Source organism: Symphodus melops (assembly GCF_947650265.1).
Source record: "Symphodus melops genome assembly, chromosome: 10".
NCBI lineage: Eukaryota > Metazoa > Chordata > Actinopteri > Labriformes > Labridae > Symphodus > Symphodus melops.
In genome coordinates, this window is record NC_136700.1 from 16,224,074 (window position 1) to 16,242,507 (window position 18,434).

Genomic DNA, 18,434 nt, shown 5'->3' on the forward strand with positions numbered 1-18,434 from the left:
CGGAGAATTGCCCAGTCAATCCCTGAGGGGAGAAATATCTAAGGATTTGCACTGAGACGCCTTGCTGATATATTTTTAAGTATTCTGTCTTCACTAAATATGAACCTTCAATAACCCGGTGTGATTTTGGTTCTGTTATGTAACAGGAATAATCTTTGTTTCTTTGGTTGTTGCTTTTCCTTTTTGTTTTTTTACATTCAAGGTTCGTGTAACTACCCTGCAAAAAGATAAAGCGCTGCAGGATTGATCATATGAACAGCAAATAAATAAATGAGATGAAATCATCTCATAAATATCATAGAGAAGTTCAAATTTGGCAAGTTCACACTCGAGAGAGATCCAACATATGACGATTGAAAGAAGATGGAATACTGGATGGCGGCATCCAGTTATAGGAATTTAGTCATTGATTCTGTTCTCATATAAAACATTTTGCTTGTATAACATTAAGACCATGCAGGGATCAGTTGCCCAATGGTAATTTTGGATAATTCTCTGCAATGTTTAATTCCATTTACCTTTTTTACCTTATTTTGCACAATTAAAAATGGAACACTCTCAGTGATAAATACAGAAAGACGCAACAAACTTGACAAGCCTGACTTTTCTCCTTGTGCTGGCAAAAGAAAAGCAACACAAAACATAAAAGAGATAAACATAAGAGAAAATTTGTCATTTTGAAAATGTCTCTAGCTCCCTGTGTGTAAAGTCTTTAGTTATGGTGATTTTACCTTGCTCTCTGTTTCTCTCTCTCTCTCCTTCACCCACCCACACTCTCTCTCTCACATAAACAGAAAGATTAAGAGGGAAATTAGAAACAGCAATCAGAATTAAAAAGAAAAAAAAACAAGTTCAACTTAGTGTTAGGTGAAATACAATGTATCAAGAACGTTTTATTGGCAATGTACTGTCTGTTGATCACTCTGCAAAGAGCACATTATGTGTGTGTCTTTGTTATCTTATTATACTGCTTGACCTTTCCAGTTCACCTACCTTAAATACATCTCTAATTAAAAATGTAATTAGTATGGAAGATGCCATTTAATAGGCTTTAACCTGTGGAGTGGTAGAGGAAAATGTCAGCTATGAATAGAGAAAGATGAAGCTGTTGAACCTCAGAGGAATAAAATATAGATTTATGCTGAAGAAAAACCTGTCAATACAATGGTTGGTTTTTTTTTGTTTTGTTTTAACAGCGTGGGTTACAAAGAGCAACTGAATCTCTAATGGTTGTCACAAAACTGTCTATTTAGATATTATTCAATTTTAACCTATTTAAACTTACATTTACTAATCTGTAATGCTCATTTTGCTTCCTCATTTATACAAACATTGAAACCCAATGCAAATGTCTCTCTAAGTCATGACTGTCGACAATGAGTGGGAAGCACGAGTCCAGCAGGCTGTGTTGTTATTGGAGCTGTGTTTACATCAGGTTTACATGGACAGAATAGCCGGCACCTCCCCTTGTGTATAAAAGCTATTTTAGTCTCGGACTATAAAAAAGAAGAACTCATTCATTGCTTATTTCAATGTCATGTAAGCGTTTTTATATCATGGTCATGCTGTGGGAAATTATATTCTGTGTGGAGCGACAGTACTAGCTAGCTAAAGTGTGCTAATATTAGCTTGCTAATAAAACAAGTGGTAACAGCTCAAGCAAGGGACAAGTGTGTCCACCGTTTGAGCTAAATTCCGCTGGGTGAACTTGGGGGGAGGAGGTTTGGAGGTGTGTTGTTGGAGGAGAGCGACATCTACAGAATGTAGAAAGTCACACACTCTTCCTTTAAATGTTTTTGCACACAAGTATAGCTGTATGTTAGAATAGGAACTCTAAAATATTAATCTTCTTCCTTCTTTTACACGTAAACCAACACACTTAAATACTGAGCTCTATCCTGCTGAGAAGACTGTGAAGCGTTTGTCCTTTGATAACAACACTACTTACTTCAGTAAGTAGATAACTGCTCCCAGTTATTTTTTTTATTTCACTCACGTTTTTTCCATGAAATTCATTTCCATTTACTAGCTTTTATTTTGTCTTATTTAATTCTTTATATTGTAATTCAGAGAAACAGAAACCAATGAACACACACGCACAATCTCCCTTCAAACTTTGGCTCAACATCTGTTTAACCCTTTACACGCAAATTCAAAAATTCTATCTCATAGTGTTATTCAGGGACATAACAGAACGTTTTTACTGTTAAAACATTCTTAAAAATGTTTTAATTGTAATAAACATTGACAAAGTTAGCATATTTGGTTCAAATGCCACAATAGCAGGATCAGTGACGTAGGGTGATCTCTTCTGATTGGCTGAGTGAGGATCACATGCTTCTCAACCTTACTGAGGTGCAGAAGGGTGGCCATATGTAATGTTTGTGGAAATTACCAAAAATAGTCACTTGCCCCATAAAGGGTTAAAGTTGACATTATGTTAGTTGACATGGTTGATTGTGGATTTACTGTAACCTTGACATTTTCAGCATGTTTTGTAGTCCGTATCAGTATCAAATGTGCTTATCACTAGTTCACACATACATTGATAGACAGTACACACCCACCTGTGACAAGTGTCTGTGGAGGCTGGAATGCGGCGCAGAGCACATTGCTTCGATGCTGAACGCCTCCTTTCCACTCTGAAGGTTCAACAAAGGACTGCGAGAAGGAATGCAGGCGGAAAACTGTTAACATCCTGCAGTGACAGAGACACAGAAAGAAGTTGGTGGTGAGAAGTGAGGAGAGTAATGATTATTACCTTTACAGATTTCCTCTTTCTAGACCTTCTTTACAGTATAAGTGTATTTACATTCTTGTCTCTCAAAGAACACAAATACTCTACATTTCACTCAGTTTACAGTATTTTATAAACGGCAGAAGTTACAGTTGGGGAAACAAATTTTAGAGAGTCATGGGGCGCTTTAATCGCAGTATCAGTTATAGCACTGGTACAATATTAGAAGGCGTAGCAGGTTATTATGACTTAAGTACCAAAAGTACGATAAATAGAGGCAGTTAAATAATACCTTTTATTATTGTAATGGTGGCAGAAGGAGCAGCAACATTGGTAGAAATAAAGGATATTTGGATATTAGCTTTATTAACAGTGTGCTAATGCTACTAGCATCAACATTGCCAATATCAGCAAGGACACAACACACCCTGAACACAGTTTTTTTTGTTCTTATACCATGCTTCTTTCCCCAAGCTGAAGCCTCCATCACCCACCCCAAACAGGCTCACTCTTAATTATTTACAAGGTTTTATAGGTCTCTTACTATTTCTCGTATTAGAGCAACATGAAATTACAGCAAAGCATCTCCACTAAACATGATACAAGAATGTCTAAAAGCAAATTTCACCTCCTTTATACACATACTGAAAAGAAAAAAACAATAAATACGAAGGCAGCTACAAATTAGAATTCAAATCTATACAGAAACATTTCTCCTCCAAAAGATACGTTAGCTTTCATGTATGGAAGGCCGCAAGGACACCACTTTCTGATCTCCTTTGGTAAAGCATGGTCCAGTGTTTCTTTTGCTAAAGGAGGTTATAAAAGAAGCATTGACCCACCTTTCCTTAACTTTTAGAGAATACAAACAGCTCTAATCATGACCACCACTTAAATGCTTCCAGGGTTAAGCTAAAAAGGAGAGCGAAAGGTTGACAGGATATACAATCCAAGCGAACCCTAAAGACACAAGGGTAATCACACACAGGTGAGAATAATGAGACAGGTGAAAACAATGAGGGCAATCAGAATGGAGGGAAACGTACAAAGCCAGGACAGAATTCCAGCAAGATTTTTCTTGGAATTGTTCACTGGTAACAAACTTTGCATTCTTGAATTCTGATTTAGATAGAGCAGTGCAATGCTCGGATTACAGTATATTGGTAATAGGAGTAGTATACTGACTTTGTGGATCACTAAAAATCTCGTTTGCACTCACCCTTTCACACAGTGATGGTGGAGGCTACTGTGGAAAGTTCCAATATGCCCGGCCCTCAGTACTGATCTAATCAATCATAAACATTCACACCCTGAAATAAATGCCTTTTGGAGTTGTGTTGCAGAATGACTCTTCTAAATGTAGGATACAAAAATCGGTGATCCAGCTGATGACTCGCTCTTCCACTGAGTCACAGTTGCCCTCAGAGTAAGAGCAGTAATAGAAATGGTGTATTCATGGCAGTAAAAGACATTACTTAATAGATTTTCCATCCTACAGAAAAATTGCATTATCTCAAATAAAGGCCATTTCTAAGTGAGATCATTAACATTTTCTATGCAAGTGATTCAAATTTTGACAGTTCTTTTAATGTACATGGAAGCTGTTCTTTCACATCACTGTGCCACAGCAGACATCATGCATATGCATATTTAGCATGACAGAAAATTGTTATCCCACCTGCAATGAGCTCTTCTTCCTCCCTTTCATTTTTGTGCAGGTATGAAATAAGAAGAACATGATGCACTTCAGTTTCGACCTGAGGACTGTGTCACTCTGTGAGATGCGGATATTTGAATCTGCAAGAGTTTTTGTGTGAGTAGCAGAAGGCAACATGACTTTGAATCAGATCCCTTGCAACACAGCACAATATGGATTAAACTGTGGACTGTGTGGATGTGAAGAAACAGGAAATGATATGACCGGTGAAAACAACAATGGCAGTCTTTTTTCTAGTGCGGCTGATCTGTCCTCTATTTTCTCTTCACCACTGAGAAACCCCAGAGAGCCACAAAACGTGTTTTTACTGGTGTATGTATGTGGGAGAGAAAACGAGAAGAGAAGGCGAGTCATATAAGTTGATGATACCACACTGCTGAATTAAGCTCACTGGGTGTGAAATGATGATGAAGATGAAGAGCAGATGTGATGTTGGAAGACAAAGGCACATACACACTCAAACATGAGATAGTGGCATCGTTAGAGTCCAGATGTCTGGTTGGCCCGGAGTCATTGGGCAGAGGGAGCAAGGAAGGGCATATAGAGTAACCCCCCCCCCACACACACACACACACACACACACAGTATTGTACAGAATTATTCTCTCCAGTCTCCTTTATTGACAATGGGCAGCCCACATTTGAAGATGTGACTCCAACAAAACACCTGCTAATAGCCTGGGTCTTACACTTTTAACTTTTTTGGGATGTCTTTAATATTAGAAAAAGTCAAGATAATATATTCTTGTAAAATACAACAAAGCCATACATACAGTTCATCTGCAGTACCTGTCCCAACCCATCACCAATATACTCCTCTTCAGCAACAGGATCTGTGAGATCGTCACAGCTCGACCCAGGCCAGCATTCATTCTGTGGAGGCAGCGGCCATTAAAGTCCCACACCTGCAGGAGACCATACAAACATTCACATTGTATGTATTTTATTGCGCAAGCAAATCACTCATACATTCAACTAAATACAGTATCTCAGGCTTGTTTTTATAGTTATTACAAATGTGCATTCTAACCATGAAGTTATTATAAGCCACATACAAAATACCACCAAAACAATAATTACTTGCGCTTCATGGTGAAGCACAAGTAATTATTCATCTTCATGCTTTTTGGAAAATCTAGAAGAAAGTAATCTGGATAGATGAACTGAACATTCGCTCAGCTATCTTGTTTAATTTTCTGATTCTGACTGACATAGAAGTGGTTGTTTCATCTGTTTTTGAAAGAGGTCATGCTGGATATTATTACAGGAAATTCAGCCAAGATGTTTTTTTTGTTTTTTTTTAATAAAAAGATCTGCACAAAAAGAAGCTGCACATGAAGGTACAAACTATTGAGCTATTATCCTATTACACATCAATCAAACATGACAGCTCAGGTAATAATGCTCCCTCTCTGTACCATTTGGCATGATGATGCAGTTTGGAACTGTGTGTTCTGGCATTTAACAAAGCATCACTGATTGGCCCGATGGGAATGCTGTAATTAAAAGGTCAAAATCTCAATTCTGAATGGCCCTACTGCTACACTGCGGGTTCAGTGTTGATGAAAATTGGAGAGATGATGCATCTTGTTACTAATTGGCCCGAGGGGTGCCTGCCTCTTCTGCAGAGGATGACTTATGTAGTTGTTTCAAATGGCACTGTGGGTATTTACCTGGCACTGGCTGCACAAATGCACAGGATGCACAAGGCTACATTCTGGCACAAGCCCATGGGGTCATGGCACCTGATGTGGTTGATTAAATTGATTATAACATGCATTATTATTTATAATATTGTTTTTGTTTATGTGTTGGTAAAAAATTGCTTTATGTGAAAAAACACATCACGGCATTGGAACACACGTTAATAGATACCACACATTTTGATATCAAAAAAGGTGTGCAAGAATCAATCATCTGCAGAGAAAAGGTCACATATAATTACAATACAGGCAGAGACGGCTCCGAGGTTGAGTGGGTCATCTCTAATCAAAAGGTCAGTGGTTGTATCCAAGCTCGTGCAGTCCACCTTTTGAAGTAACCTTGGGCAAGGCACTGAACTCCATATATACCCCATATATAGCTGCAGCAACTGAATGTACATCACTGTGATTAGTACAGATGAAAATGTTGAATGTGTAAAATAAGCAGCTTCTGCCATCACTATGGAAAATGTCTTTGAAAAGGTCAACCTGCCATGTATAGTGTTAAAGCACTAGGGGTAGTCACAACTTCAAGTCAAGAGGGTGTAAAAAGTGACTGAGAGATGCAGTACACATTCTAAGAATTCAAATATGTATCTATGATATGAAGTAAAACATTTGCTTTATTTAGGTTTCTTTTTACGCGGCATACAAGAGATATGTAAAACAAAGGCTATACATGTAGACTGGCATGTTGACAAGGAGGATTTACTCAATAGACTGTTATGGCATATATTATTAAAAGTGCTGCCAGGGTATAGCATACATTGGGTACAAGTTAAACACTCAGAAATAGCCGCAATTACTGTAGAAAAGAAATAGTTCAGTGCACTGAATGGTATGGAGAAGGTCTGGCTGTCCCCTACAGAGCGGCACAGGGATGAGCCCTAAAACAAGCCATGTCATGTTCCGCTACATGATGCGATAACAGCAATATTTACTCTTATAACAATGCGATGTGTAGTCAAATGGAATGACAACATCAAGAAAAAAGCGTAGAACAACAAACTGGCAAACAGAAAAGCCCAATGCCGCTGTTTAATAACGTGCACAGAGATCATAGTGGCCGCGTGCAGACACTCAATGGATTGTGCAGCAGTCACAAAAGAAACAAAGTAAGTTCTCCGGAGAATATGCTGCTGCTTCTCACATCAGCCCCTCTTGAGATTCTGCAGAACAATTTTTGAGGTCTGGCAGGAGAAACTCCGGGCAAAATCGGAGTATTGTGTTCACACATACTGCCCCTTCAGGTAATTTTACGTAGATTTCTGTATATGTGAAAAGTGTTTATACATCTGTTACTTGGCTGCTGTTGCTACATCCATAACAGAAATACTCTTGTTCAAAAAATGCAACAAAAAAAGTTTTTCTTTGCTTGTATTTCCTGCAACATATTTCTGATGTCTCAGGAGATATAGTTTACAGAGAAGATTTTATTCTGAAACTTCAACTACCAAAGCAGTCTCTATAACTTCCTTCTGACTCTGATATTTGCTCTGTAGGTCATTCTGTATAATTTAAAAAGTTGAAACTTCTGTAAATATTCACCTTGGTCCAGACATTGTATCAGTCCATTCAACCAAGCAGAATAGTAGGGAAAGTGTACAAGTTAAAAGTTGTGTCAGATATCATTTGGGACAGGAATACAACTGAGGCACATGATTTCAGATTCGCCTTTTGTTGTTTAATCTGTGCTATGCCAGCAGTTATAGCTAAATACAAATAGGCAGCTGCACCACATCCCTGTATCATCCATTTCCCCCTTGCATCAAATATAAATCCAACTCCTTTGTGCTTAAAAAACCGTGTTCAGAAATTCAAGTGTTTTGTGGAGGAGTTCTTAACTCTCTGCCACTTCACCTCCCTCTTTAAATCTTTCCATCAAACACTTTCCCCTGACATCTTTGCATTTCAGTCAGTGCATTTCAGAGTTTGCATCTCTATCGGAAAATATCAGCACTGACACGGTTTACTGCTAAACAAGTGTTCTGTGTGTGTGTGTGTGTGTGTGTGTGTGTGTGTGTGTGTGTGTGTGTGTACCTACTTTGACCTCTCCATCAGTGCCTGCAGTAAACAGACGGGTCTGTGTGCCATCTAGGGCCATGGTTGAGATCTCAGAATTGCCATGGCAATGTTGGAACTGCTTCACCTTTTGGCCTGTGTCAGCCTGCCAACAGATCACAGACGAGGCTGAGTCACTGCTGACTACCTGCAGAGATAGATAGAGAGAGAGGGAAAGAGAGAGAGAGGAGACGTCAATCATCAAAACTGCTTTAATCCTTTTAAAGATGTTTGATGTTTGAACAGCAGCTCTCGTTGATGTATTCTTTAATGACTCGCACGTAAGCAAACCATTCTCCACACTTTGTTAGGCTTTCACCTCCAGAGAAAATATGTCACTAATGCTGCTGTCAAGTGGGAATAAAAGCAGACGGCCAAAAGCAAGATAGGGTTTACCGTTTCAATTGAGTGACCTTTTACACTTGATAAAGGATTTACTCCTAGTATTTGTATAGTTCCTGCACTGTGGAGGACATCAATGGCAGAGGTCATAAAGCATGTCTAAAAGAACTTGGCATTTTACTGTATATCAAATACAAATGAATGCAAGATAAAGTTTCCCTAATATGTGTGCATTTAACTGTTTGCAGAAACAGTTTTAGTTTACTGAAGGTCCATGACGTTGCCCAGGTTTTTATTATTACCATTAATTGTCCAAGTAACATGATGTTTAACAGCAGATGTGTTGATAAAAATCACAACAAGAAATTCTTTTAAGTCCAAAAAGAACATTTTAAATTTGTACTGTCTCATAACAACATGCATGCAAAAACTTCATGTACGGATGAAAAGCATACAAGCACAGGAACCTCACAAACTTCCTTGAGAGACTGGACAAGCTCATTAAGAAGGCCTGCTCTGTGACAGGCTGCAAACTGGACTCTTCTGTAGTGGGGACAGAGAGGAGGACTCTGAACAAACTGATATCCATTATGGATAATCCTGATCACCCTCTGCACCACCTACTGGACAGTCAGCGGAGCAGCGTCTCTAACAGGCTGATCCAACTCCGCTGCCACAAGGACAGATACAGGAAATCTTTTCTGTACAACAGCTCACCTCTCAAAGTTTAGTATCCCTGCACTTTAGTTCATCATTCTGTCTACTCATCATTATCATTAGTCAATAGTTTCTGCTATTTATATCAATACTGCTTACATCTGTCATCACTGTTTTTTTGCACATGTTTACCAAAGTATGCTTACATTCAGTTAAATATGACTTACAAATGTCACAGCTATTTTCTCTCTTTTTTTTTTACTAATTGGAGTGTTGAAGTATCTCAAGTCTATCTATCTATCTATCTATCTATCTATCTATCTATCTATCTATCTATCTATCTATCTATCTATCTATCTATCTATCTATCTATCTATCTATCTATCTATCAGTCCGTCCGTCTCTCTATCTCAGTATCTATCTTTGCAGTTAATACTTTTACACGTAAAGAACCTTATTTTGCAGAAAAACAAAGTCTCAACAAGCCTTTTCCTCTGCATACCTGTCTGAACAGACTATTATAGAGAACACAGGTAACAGGGTGTTCATGGCTGCTGGTCCTCTTCTCCTCTTTCACAGTCTCCAGCAGGAGGAGTTGACTGTTGAAGGAGAGCAGGAGGAGTTGTCGCTCCTCATGGAGGAACAGGAGGCTGTGTGTGTCCTCTTGCATCTTTGGGAAGATACCAGCAAGGCGGTGAACACACAGCTGACTGGAAACATCCCATAGACACAGGACCTGGAAAGTGTAAAGTACATGAATGAAGGGGTAGAAGCTGTGCAGAAGGTGTTTGAGCAGAAGGCAGCTGGAACATACATAACATCTAAAATATTCATTATTAAAAAAATAAAAAAATAAAAAAAGCCAAAGAGAAGGCAAACAGGAGCAACAGGGTGAGGAAAGAAGTACAAGATACATCATCAAAAGGGAACTTAGCGGAAATATGGTCATACATTTTGGAAATATTTCTATGTCTCCGTATAACTACATTATCTGTTGAGTTAAATGACATACACTCCTACCTTATCTTTGCAGTAGCTCAACAGTTGTTTCTTGTTCTGCATGAAGCGGACAGCAGTGACAGGGCCCATGTGCCCACTCAGTGCACAAACTGGCTCTGAGCTCACATAAGGGTTCCACAGCAAGACCCGATGATCCACACCTGCTGTGGCTACAAAACATTCAAAAAGTGCCAAATCAGCTGCAGGTGCCAAAAAAAAAAAAACTATATCGTTTTGTATGGTGGCCAGTGGGAAACGCTCTGCAACTGATAAAACGACAAACATTTACAAAAATGCACCGAGTATTCAGAAACGCTGCACATTCGAAAGCAAATGCTAACTCCCAAAACAAATGCAAAGAAATAAACAAACAAATGTGCTGCAAAAAGACAAAAAATATATACTTAAAAGTCAAACATACTGCATGTACAGAAACAAAACTTAAATTAAAAACTTTTTTTTTTTTTAATGTAACTACATATTGGTTCCTACCTATTAGATTGAGTCTATGGTGATGGTCCATGTCCGACACACCTCTCTTAGTAAAGAAAGAAGTGACTCGTAGACTCCTGCTTTCCTTTTCCCTCCAGCCGATCACCATGCTGCTCTTTGGTCTGGTGCTGCACGACACAAAGGCTTCAACGCAGCCAAGGTAATAAACTGTAATGAAAGAAAAGAGTCATAAAGTAAAAGTAGATACTGTTATTAGCTTCATTACATTTAGAAAAGAGTTTGTTACTGGGAAGGAACAAGCCGACCCATGATGAAGGTCAATTAGATAATGGAGGGAAAATACAGGAGAATCAGGCAATTAAGTAACTTTTGGTACTTTTCTTTTTTTTTGTTTGTCTTTTTTTCTTGTGACCAGGCCCGCCCACAGAAATGGCTGCGACCCTAAAAGACTAAGTGAATGAGCCCTCCACATATGTCATAAAATAATATATATAATCAGTAGCATTAGTCTTCAAGTGAACATTCACCTCCTGTGCTTGGCTCTGATCAGCTTTTAAAGCGTAGTTTCTTTTGCTTTCAGAATGCCTTCATTCTTTCTTATAGCATCCTGACTTTGTGCAGGGACTGGCATAGATATACCCAGCACAACATTACTATAGCCTAACAGTTCGGTTTAATGGAGTCACCCACAAGGCTAATAGCTATTTAAAAAAGGACAGTTAACAATGAAATAACAATGTTCCTCTGCTGTGTTAATTAATTAAGTAATGCTAACCGCAATAGGCCCCAATGTGCGTAGAAAACTTTGCCCTTTGTGTGAGCAAGAAAAGTCCTAATATGAGTATAATATAAAATATTCATTCATCTTAATATTTATCCACACAGATTGATCGAACTGTTCTTGTACAAATGCATTCAAACAACGAAAAATGAGAAAGCAGACATAAGTTAATACTGTTTCCTAGTTTGGAGCAGTTTAGCTGCAAAAGCTACATGCAGGGGGAATAAATTGTATTTAGTGAAAAAAAAAATGTTGGGAGACATTTTGATGATGACACACACTTTCATTTCTTGAAATTTCTTGAAATTAAGATTTTTTTTCTCGTTAAGCCAAGGAGCTTTCACAAACCAGAACTTTGAAGGATGTCCACTTTCTGAAATAGCTAATCTTTATGAGCATGAACCGCAATGCTGCTGTAAAGTAAACCAACCAATCCACAGCCGCTCAGCACAGCATAGAATTAGGCTGGTTGGATTTGCTCACTGGTATTACAGAAAATGTAATGGATGTTGCATCACCATCTATCTCAATTAATGCATTGATTGAGAACAGCTAAATTGGATGCCACAAGTCTCTATTAGCGGCTGCTTAGCTTTCATACACTGCACAAATAAGTGTGGGATATGAGATGGCATGTGACAGTCGCAGGTCAAAGATCGGCGGCATAGCTGGGGCAAATAATTATGTCTGATTGCGTTTCATACACCACATCGTTTCTCCATCCTGTGAATTAAAAGATCAGTGGATTTCCAGACAGCATTGCATGACTCATCGTTGATTAATGAGGCCTTTTCTCTCTCACCGGCACACACAAATCATAATCACATCAAACTATTTGTGATGCACACACAGACATGTAGCATCTATGACTTAATGTTGTGTGTAAAGAATTTACAGACCCAAAACAGGAGTACCTAGAAATCTTCCTCTTTTTTTTTTCTGCATATTTTTTTGAGATAATTTACCTCCATGCTGCAATTATGTGACTGTCCTCCTCGTTTTGTTGATCACAATATGAAATGGATATATTTATGCTTTTCTCCGTCTATCCTCATTACCCCTGCTCTTCTCTTCCTCTCTGGTGGCCCCGTGAGCCTGAAGGTTTGGAGGTCTGGATAACCAGCCATGTCTAATGGTACACAGCCCACTCATACTGCAGGGTGGGAAACTTCAAAAGAACAGCACCAGCACCCCAGAGGAATGACAACACACATATATGCAGTTAGACACTTTCCTCTTTTCCTCTCTCAAGTCCACAAACACCAAACACTCACACACACATACACACACACACACACACACATGCAGCATAATCTCTCTTGTGTTTTCACGTGCACACACAGCCTGTAAAATTTCAATTAACTTTCCTTTTTCACCATTCTGGCATTGTCTCCTTTCTTTCCCCCATATTTTGTATTCCCTTTGTTTCCCCATTTGTTGTGCTTATTTAGTACTTTAGTCCTGTTTTTCTCCTTATCAGAATCTCCCCTCTCAGCCAAGCTAGTCTCAGAGTGCTGCCTCCGCTGAATCATTATCAAACAGCCCAATGAGTCTTCAGAGAGACTCCGTGCCAATGATGCAATCGAGATACAACTAAGCGACCTCTTTGTTACCCAGACTGAGCTCAAGTGGGGAGTCTCAGAGGGCTAGACCCTGAGCCTGTGACTTTATGCCAATAGTCAAAGGTCTGGCTATGCAAGAGTATAAAGTGGATGACTCAGGACTCAGTGCATGTGTGTCAGTGTGTGTATTCATCAGCAGAGGAGACACACCCAAGCATTTCCATGGTGTTGCATAAGCTGTTATTAAAATGAAAAAGAGAGCAACCAAGCAGTCACAGAGAGAGGCTCTCATCCCGGCTGTCAAGGTGAAAGCGTGCATCAGGTATCCCTGACAACTCCAGTGTGTGCTTTGTTTTCTGGCGTTTCTTTATCTGAGCCACCGACTTTGTACCCTCACTTTCATTTTCATTGTGTCCAAATAATAAAAAATACAAACATGGTGTCCCATTAGCCAGCATGAAATTCCTAGAAGTTCATTTGTAACTCTCTTTTCTATTTTGTTGAAATAGTTCTTCGATGAGGCTATGCTGACCCCTTCGTTTACAATATAAAAGAGAAGCACCACAAAGCTACAACCCTGACATACCTGCTCATTAAAGAGGGACTATGAGTGTGGTCTCGATAGAAGATTGAATGTACAGTATATACACAGAAAATGTAACTTTTGTGTGTGTATGTCTTACCTTTCCTAACCCAGGCAGGCGTGTGTGCTTTGTGTGTCACAGTGTAACAGGTGTGATGCGCTCCTTTGACCAGCTCGTCCCACTGGACGATGTTAGCTGAATCACAGTCTGTCTTCAGACCAAGTCTCTCAAACAGAGAGATCTGAGCTGTGGTGAAGTATATACCACTCACCTGGGATAAAACGTACACACACACACACACACACACACACACACACACACACACACAGTTATGAAGAAAAGCACTGATGATCGGGATGAGGTAATGCAGACCAATGAGGACGCCTGAGAATTTCCTGCCTCCCTCCAGATTCTCTTCGCTTCTTAAATTATTCAATTCTCTTCCCAGTGTTACCTGTCCTCCAATATCTCCGATAGTGAGGACAGCCTGGTCTGGCTGTAAAGGATCCGTCCAATAGTCAAGACACCAGGGAGTGAACTTCAAACCCTGGAGATACAGTGCACGTATTTATACCATGTCCTGTAATACTTTCATATTAACTATATACCATAGGGCTGCTCCCGATAATGAAAGAAAAAACCATTAACAACACATTTCACACATTATGATATGTTATATATACTATATACTGGATATGTAAGTTATAATTTTTTAAGAGGACAAACGTGTAGTTGTTTGTTACCTGGAGTTTATATTTGCAGTTGAAGTCTTGTCCTGACACCATGTCGTAAAAACACACCTCCTTACTTGTGAATGAGACGGCTATCTGAAAAAAAAAAGAGAAAAACAAAATTGAGTTTGTGAGACATACAAAGAGAATTCAACTCACACTCGAAAGAATTATGCAATCCCTCATCGCAGCGTCAGTCGGTTTAAGAATTGCTTTATTGCTTTATTAATCAAAAGAAATTAATGGGCTTATCGTCACGCAATTAATTGACTAATTACCCTGAAAACATTATGATTTATTTTCGGAAAATATTGCAACAGCCGCAAGTCTGCAATGACAGTAATCAGTGATTAGCATTGAATTTAATGAGTAAAAAGCCTGTTTACCATTGTGCACTATAACTGCGCTCAAATATTGATGTTGTTATAAACTAAAAGTCACCTTGTCGAGGTTGTGCAGAATCACCATGTCAGTGACCCAGAGGTCTTTGGGTGCCACTGTGCTGTTTTGCAGTCGATGTGTGTGCAGAAGGGACATGTCCGCTCCATCCCGCAGCCCCACGATGCCTCCTTTACTCACGGTCAGATACTGACCTGAACTCTGCAGGTGCAACACCTAGAGAGACCAGAGGACGACGTTTAACCTCTAGAAAACAAGCATTGAGCAAAGTTAAAAGAAAAAAAAAAAAAGACTGTCTTCGTAGTTCACACTTTGTTCAATTGACAGCTTTAAAGCTCTATGTGATGCAGTTTTCAACATTTTAATGGGAAGATAATTAGCGGAATGGAGGCTACAATTTAGGAGGTTTCAATATAAAGTACTTCCTCTGCATTCTTGCTGATCTAAGTCGTAAATTTACACTTGCTTAACAAAATTAAACATGACTTCGTTCCTAAATCTCTCTCTTGTTGGATCCACATAAGTACAAGTGCTGTATGGGTGAGACATTTTTTTTTCTTCAACCAATAAAACACAAAGGATTAATGAATGGTGCCATTTTATTGGCTTAGCTACAAAAAAGAGTACTCCAGGGGGAAAAGGCACTGAATATCTTTAATGACAGACAGTTTTAATATATTGATGTACTTATGTAGAATATTTACATACCAGTTCCATTTTCCAGAGTCAACTGCAGCCTTTGTAAGATCTCTGAGCGGATGTGTCAAATGTTTTCCTATATTGTTGTATTGATAAATTGAGTTTATATGCTGCGTTTGAGTGACTTGGAGTGTGAGGGTTTTTTTCTGTAACACAGACACAGCTCACATGGAGCCCTGACATTTTCAGCATCCTGTTACCTGCTGTATCTCAATTTAAAAAATGTATGAACTCCCTTGGAATGGACATTTGCTTGCAGTTACTGGCATGCTGGACCAGGACTCTGCAGTCACTGGCCAAAGTATTCTTCTTCATAGTGTTCCTTCTATTCTGCTAGAAAGAACGCCTACAAATACTTGACTCTGTATAAGGCATGAAGAACTCATCTCCTTGACTCAAATGTCAAACATCTATGTTAAGCAAAACCTCTCATCAACAACAGACAGTTGGCACTGGATGAAATATAACTCTGCTGCTGTAATGAGATCTCTTACATGTATGTATTATAGCTTCACAAACCTAAAAGAATTACTCTCACATTGTTGACAATGTGAAAAGATGTATCCACAAATTTATCAAGATGTATCAATCCAAACAAAAGGCTGATATACAGTATGCGCTTTTCTCAGGAAACACATCTACCAAACCCATAATTTAATAACTTCCAACCAAAACAGTTTAATCAAATGTTCTCTTTCACATACAATACCAGGGGGTTATAGATTAATACATAAAAAAACAAACCCTTAATTCATAACAGAATTATTACAGACACAGAGGGTAGATTTATAATTGTTGATGCCTCTATAAATAGCAAATTCTCGTTCGCTAATATCTCTGGACCCAGTAATGATGACTCAAACTTCTTTCATGCTTTCTTTTTATTACTAAATGAATTAACTAATATTATAATTGCTGGAGATTTTATTTACTGTTTTTTAGATCCAGAACAGATAGCCTACAATCTACTGGTAGCACGAAAAACTGGCTATCTGCTGAAACGCATCCATCTGCAAGAGAACGTTCTCATTTTACCCTCCTCATCAGTCTTCTTCCCAAATAGACATTTTCCTGATCAGTAACTAGCTAGCACCCTTACATCCCCCAAAACACAATCAATCCAATTAACATAAACCATCACGCTCCAGTCACTTTCACTTTAAACATGTAATCAGTTATGAGACCATCCACCAAATGGCCTTTCAACACATCCTTACTTGAAGACCCTAGCTTTAACAACTTTAAAATCAAAGCATGACTTCACAGAAACATCTCCATCACTACTTTGGGATACGGGTAAAACAGTAATCAGAGGAACAATCATATTATTGGCATCATACAATAAAAAAACAACTTGAAAGCAATTTAAAAGAGAGGATAAAACTACTCCCAAACTGATAAGAGAGGAACTAAGAAATGTTAAAGCACAACTTCAACTCGCCATAATAAAAAATAAGATTCAATTTCTTATTCAGCAACTTAAATATGGCAACATTCAATATAAATATAATAACAATAATATATAAATATTTTGCTAATTTACAACAACAATAGTGAACTCTAATGGGGCTCTCTAGATTATCCAGGATCAGCACAAGATAAACCAAGACTTTCATTCCTTCTTCAACAACTTGGACTTACCCATCCTTTCAAACTGAGCACATAGACAGATCAATCTGTCCAAAGAACTACATCAAGCTTTAAATTAAAATGCCCAACAATAAATCACCAGAACCAGACAGATTCCCAGCAGAGTTTAAGACTAATTTCAAGCACATACTCTCACCATTTTTTTTTTTACAGAGCAACCTTGAAAATAAAAAAAAAATACTTTTAAAATAACTACCTACATGAGTACAGCCACTTGTCAAACCTGACAATGACCCAACCCACCCATCGAGTAATCGTCCACTCTTACTTACCAGTACATTTGAAAATTATCACCAAAGCCCAATCTACAAAAATTGAAAGAAGCCCCTCGTATTAATCCACCCAGATCCAACGACCCAAAAAAACTCTTTGAATATGACCTTTTTTTTTTCTTTCTTTCTTTTTGTTTTTACCATCTAACTGCTAACTTTGTCTGCCTTTTGCATAGCTCGAGCAGGCTTTATGTTTTCTACAGAAACTGATCTGTTCCTGTTTCCCTTTTCCGGACATTAAGTTACCTCCCCCCCCCCCAGGAAAAAAAAAAAAACCCAGGAAAAAACCAAAACCTTTCTCTTGAGACAAAGTTTAATTGTAAAGTGAATGTGGCATCAAGCAAGACTCTAAAATCACATCATAGGTCAGAACCTTCAGGCCATTTCCAAAACAACTTACATGACATTTTGACATTCACAGGATTGAAAGATTTGAAGTGGTGAGCCATCACTTTATCCACAGTGGTAGGCACTTTACACCAGCCGCTTCATTTCCATTTTAATTGATAGATGTTAAACTTAAAGGAGTCGAGAGCCATTTATCTCAACTGAGGTGGGCCATTTTGATGAGCAAGACCCTAATACTGTGGAACTTTCCCTCACACAATGTTTAATAATGTGTAATTCCAGCAAGTCAGCAGAGTCTGGGTTCTCTAGACAGTCTGTCAGTGTCAGAATGTTTTAGTTAAAATTCTGCAAGATCTTAAGTTTGAAATGGAAAACCCATTTTGAATCTTCTGTACTAACTCGCTTTTTTTCTGAAGTTTTTACCTTTTGAATAGGGTCTCGATGTGGACAGGCCAAAGTGCGTGGTGGCGTCCAGCAGGGCACACTGCTTGTCCTGCTGTTCTTTACTTTGTCAGAAAGTTCCAGGTGCAGGAAAGAGCACAGGCCAACCCAGTCGACACGTCCCTCTTCCTTCACAGTATCAATATCCAGAAAGAGGCAGTGGTGCTCCTGAGTGATGACCACGCTGTCAAACAGGAGGCCATAATCCTCTTTAGAGCCACGGCCAACTGATGACCAAGCATGCTGGATGAATTCAGCCCTGGAGAGCGAGCGAGGCAAACCAGAGGAGTCCTGCATCA

At 38.8% G+C, this 18,434-nt stretch overlaps 1 protein-coding gene across 2 annotated transcripts in view; it reads right to left on the minus strand.

Moving 5' to 3' along the window:
- The window catches only part of LOC306830317 (cilia- and flagella-associated protein 337-like), a 28,697-nt gene that overhangs the window by 8,326 nt on the left and 1,937 nt on the right, over nucleotides 1–18,434 (minus strand). The window contains exons 4-14 of one of the 2 annotated variants that reach the window (XM_079353713.1): nucleotides 18,118–18,426; nucleotides 14,768–14,941; nucleotides 14,339–14,422; nucleotides 14,050–14,142; nucleotides 13,695–13,866; nucleotides 10,708–10,875; nucleotides 10,237–10,385; nucleotides 9,719–9,952; nucleotides 8,201–8,365; nucleotides 5,243–5,358; nucleotides 2,568–2,698 (exon numbers count right to left, since the gene is read on the minus strand). In XM_079353713.1, coding sequence (XP_079209839.1) covers nucleotides 2,568–2,698; nucleotides 5,243–5,358; nucleotides 8,201–8,365; nucleotides 9,719–9,952; nucleotides 10,237–10,385; nucleotides 10,708–10,875; nucleotides 13,695–13,866; nucleotides 14,050–14,142; nucleotides 14,339–14,422; nucleotides 14,768–14,941; nucleotides 18,118–18,426 — 1,795 coding nt within the window. The remainder of the gene's footprint in view (nucleotides 1–2,567; nucleotides 2,699–5,242; nucleotides 5,359–8,200; nucleotides 8,366–9,718; nucleotides 9,953–10,236; nucleotides 10,386–10,707; nucleotides 10,876–13,694; nucleotides 13,867–14,049; nucleotides 14,143–14,338; nucleotides 14,423–14,767; nucleotides 14,942–18,117; nucleotides 18,427–18,434) is intronic. The other variant, XM_079353714.1, reaches the window with a different exon arrangement.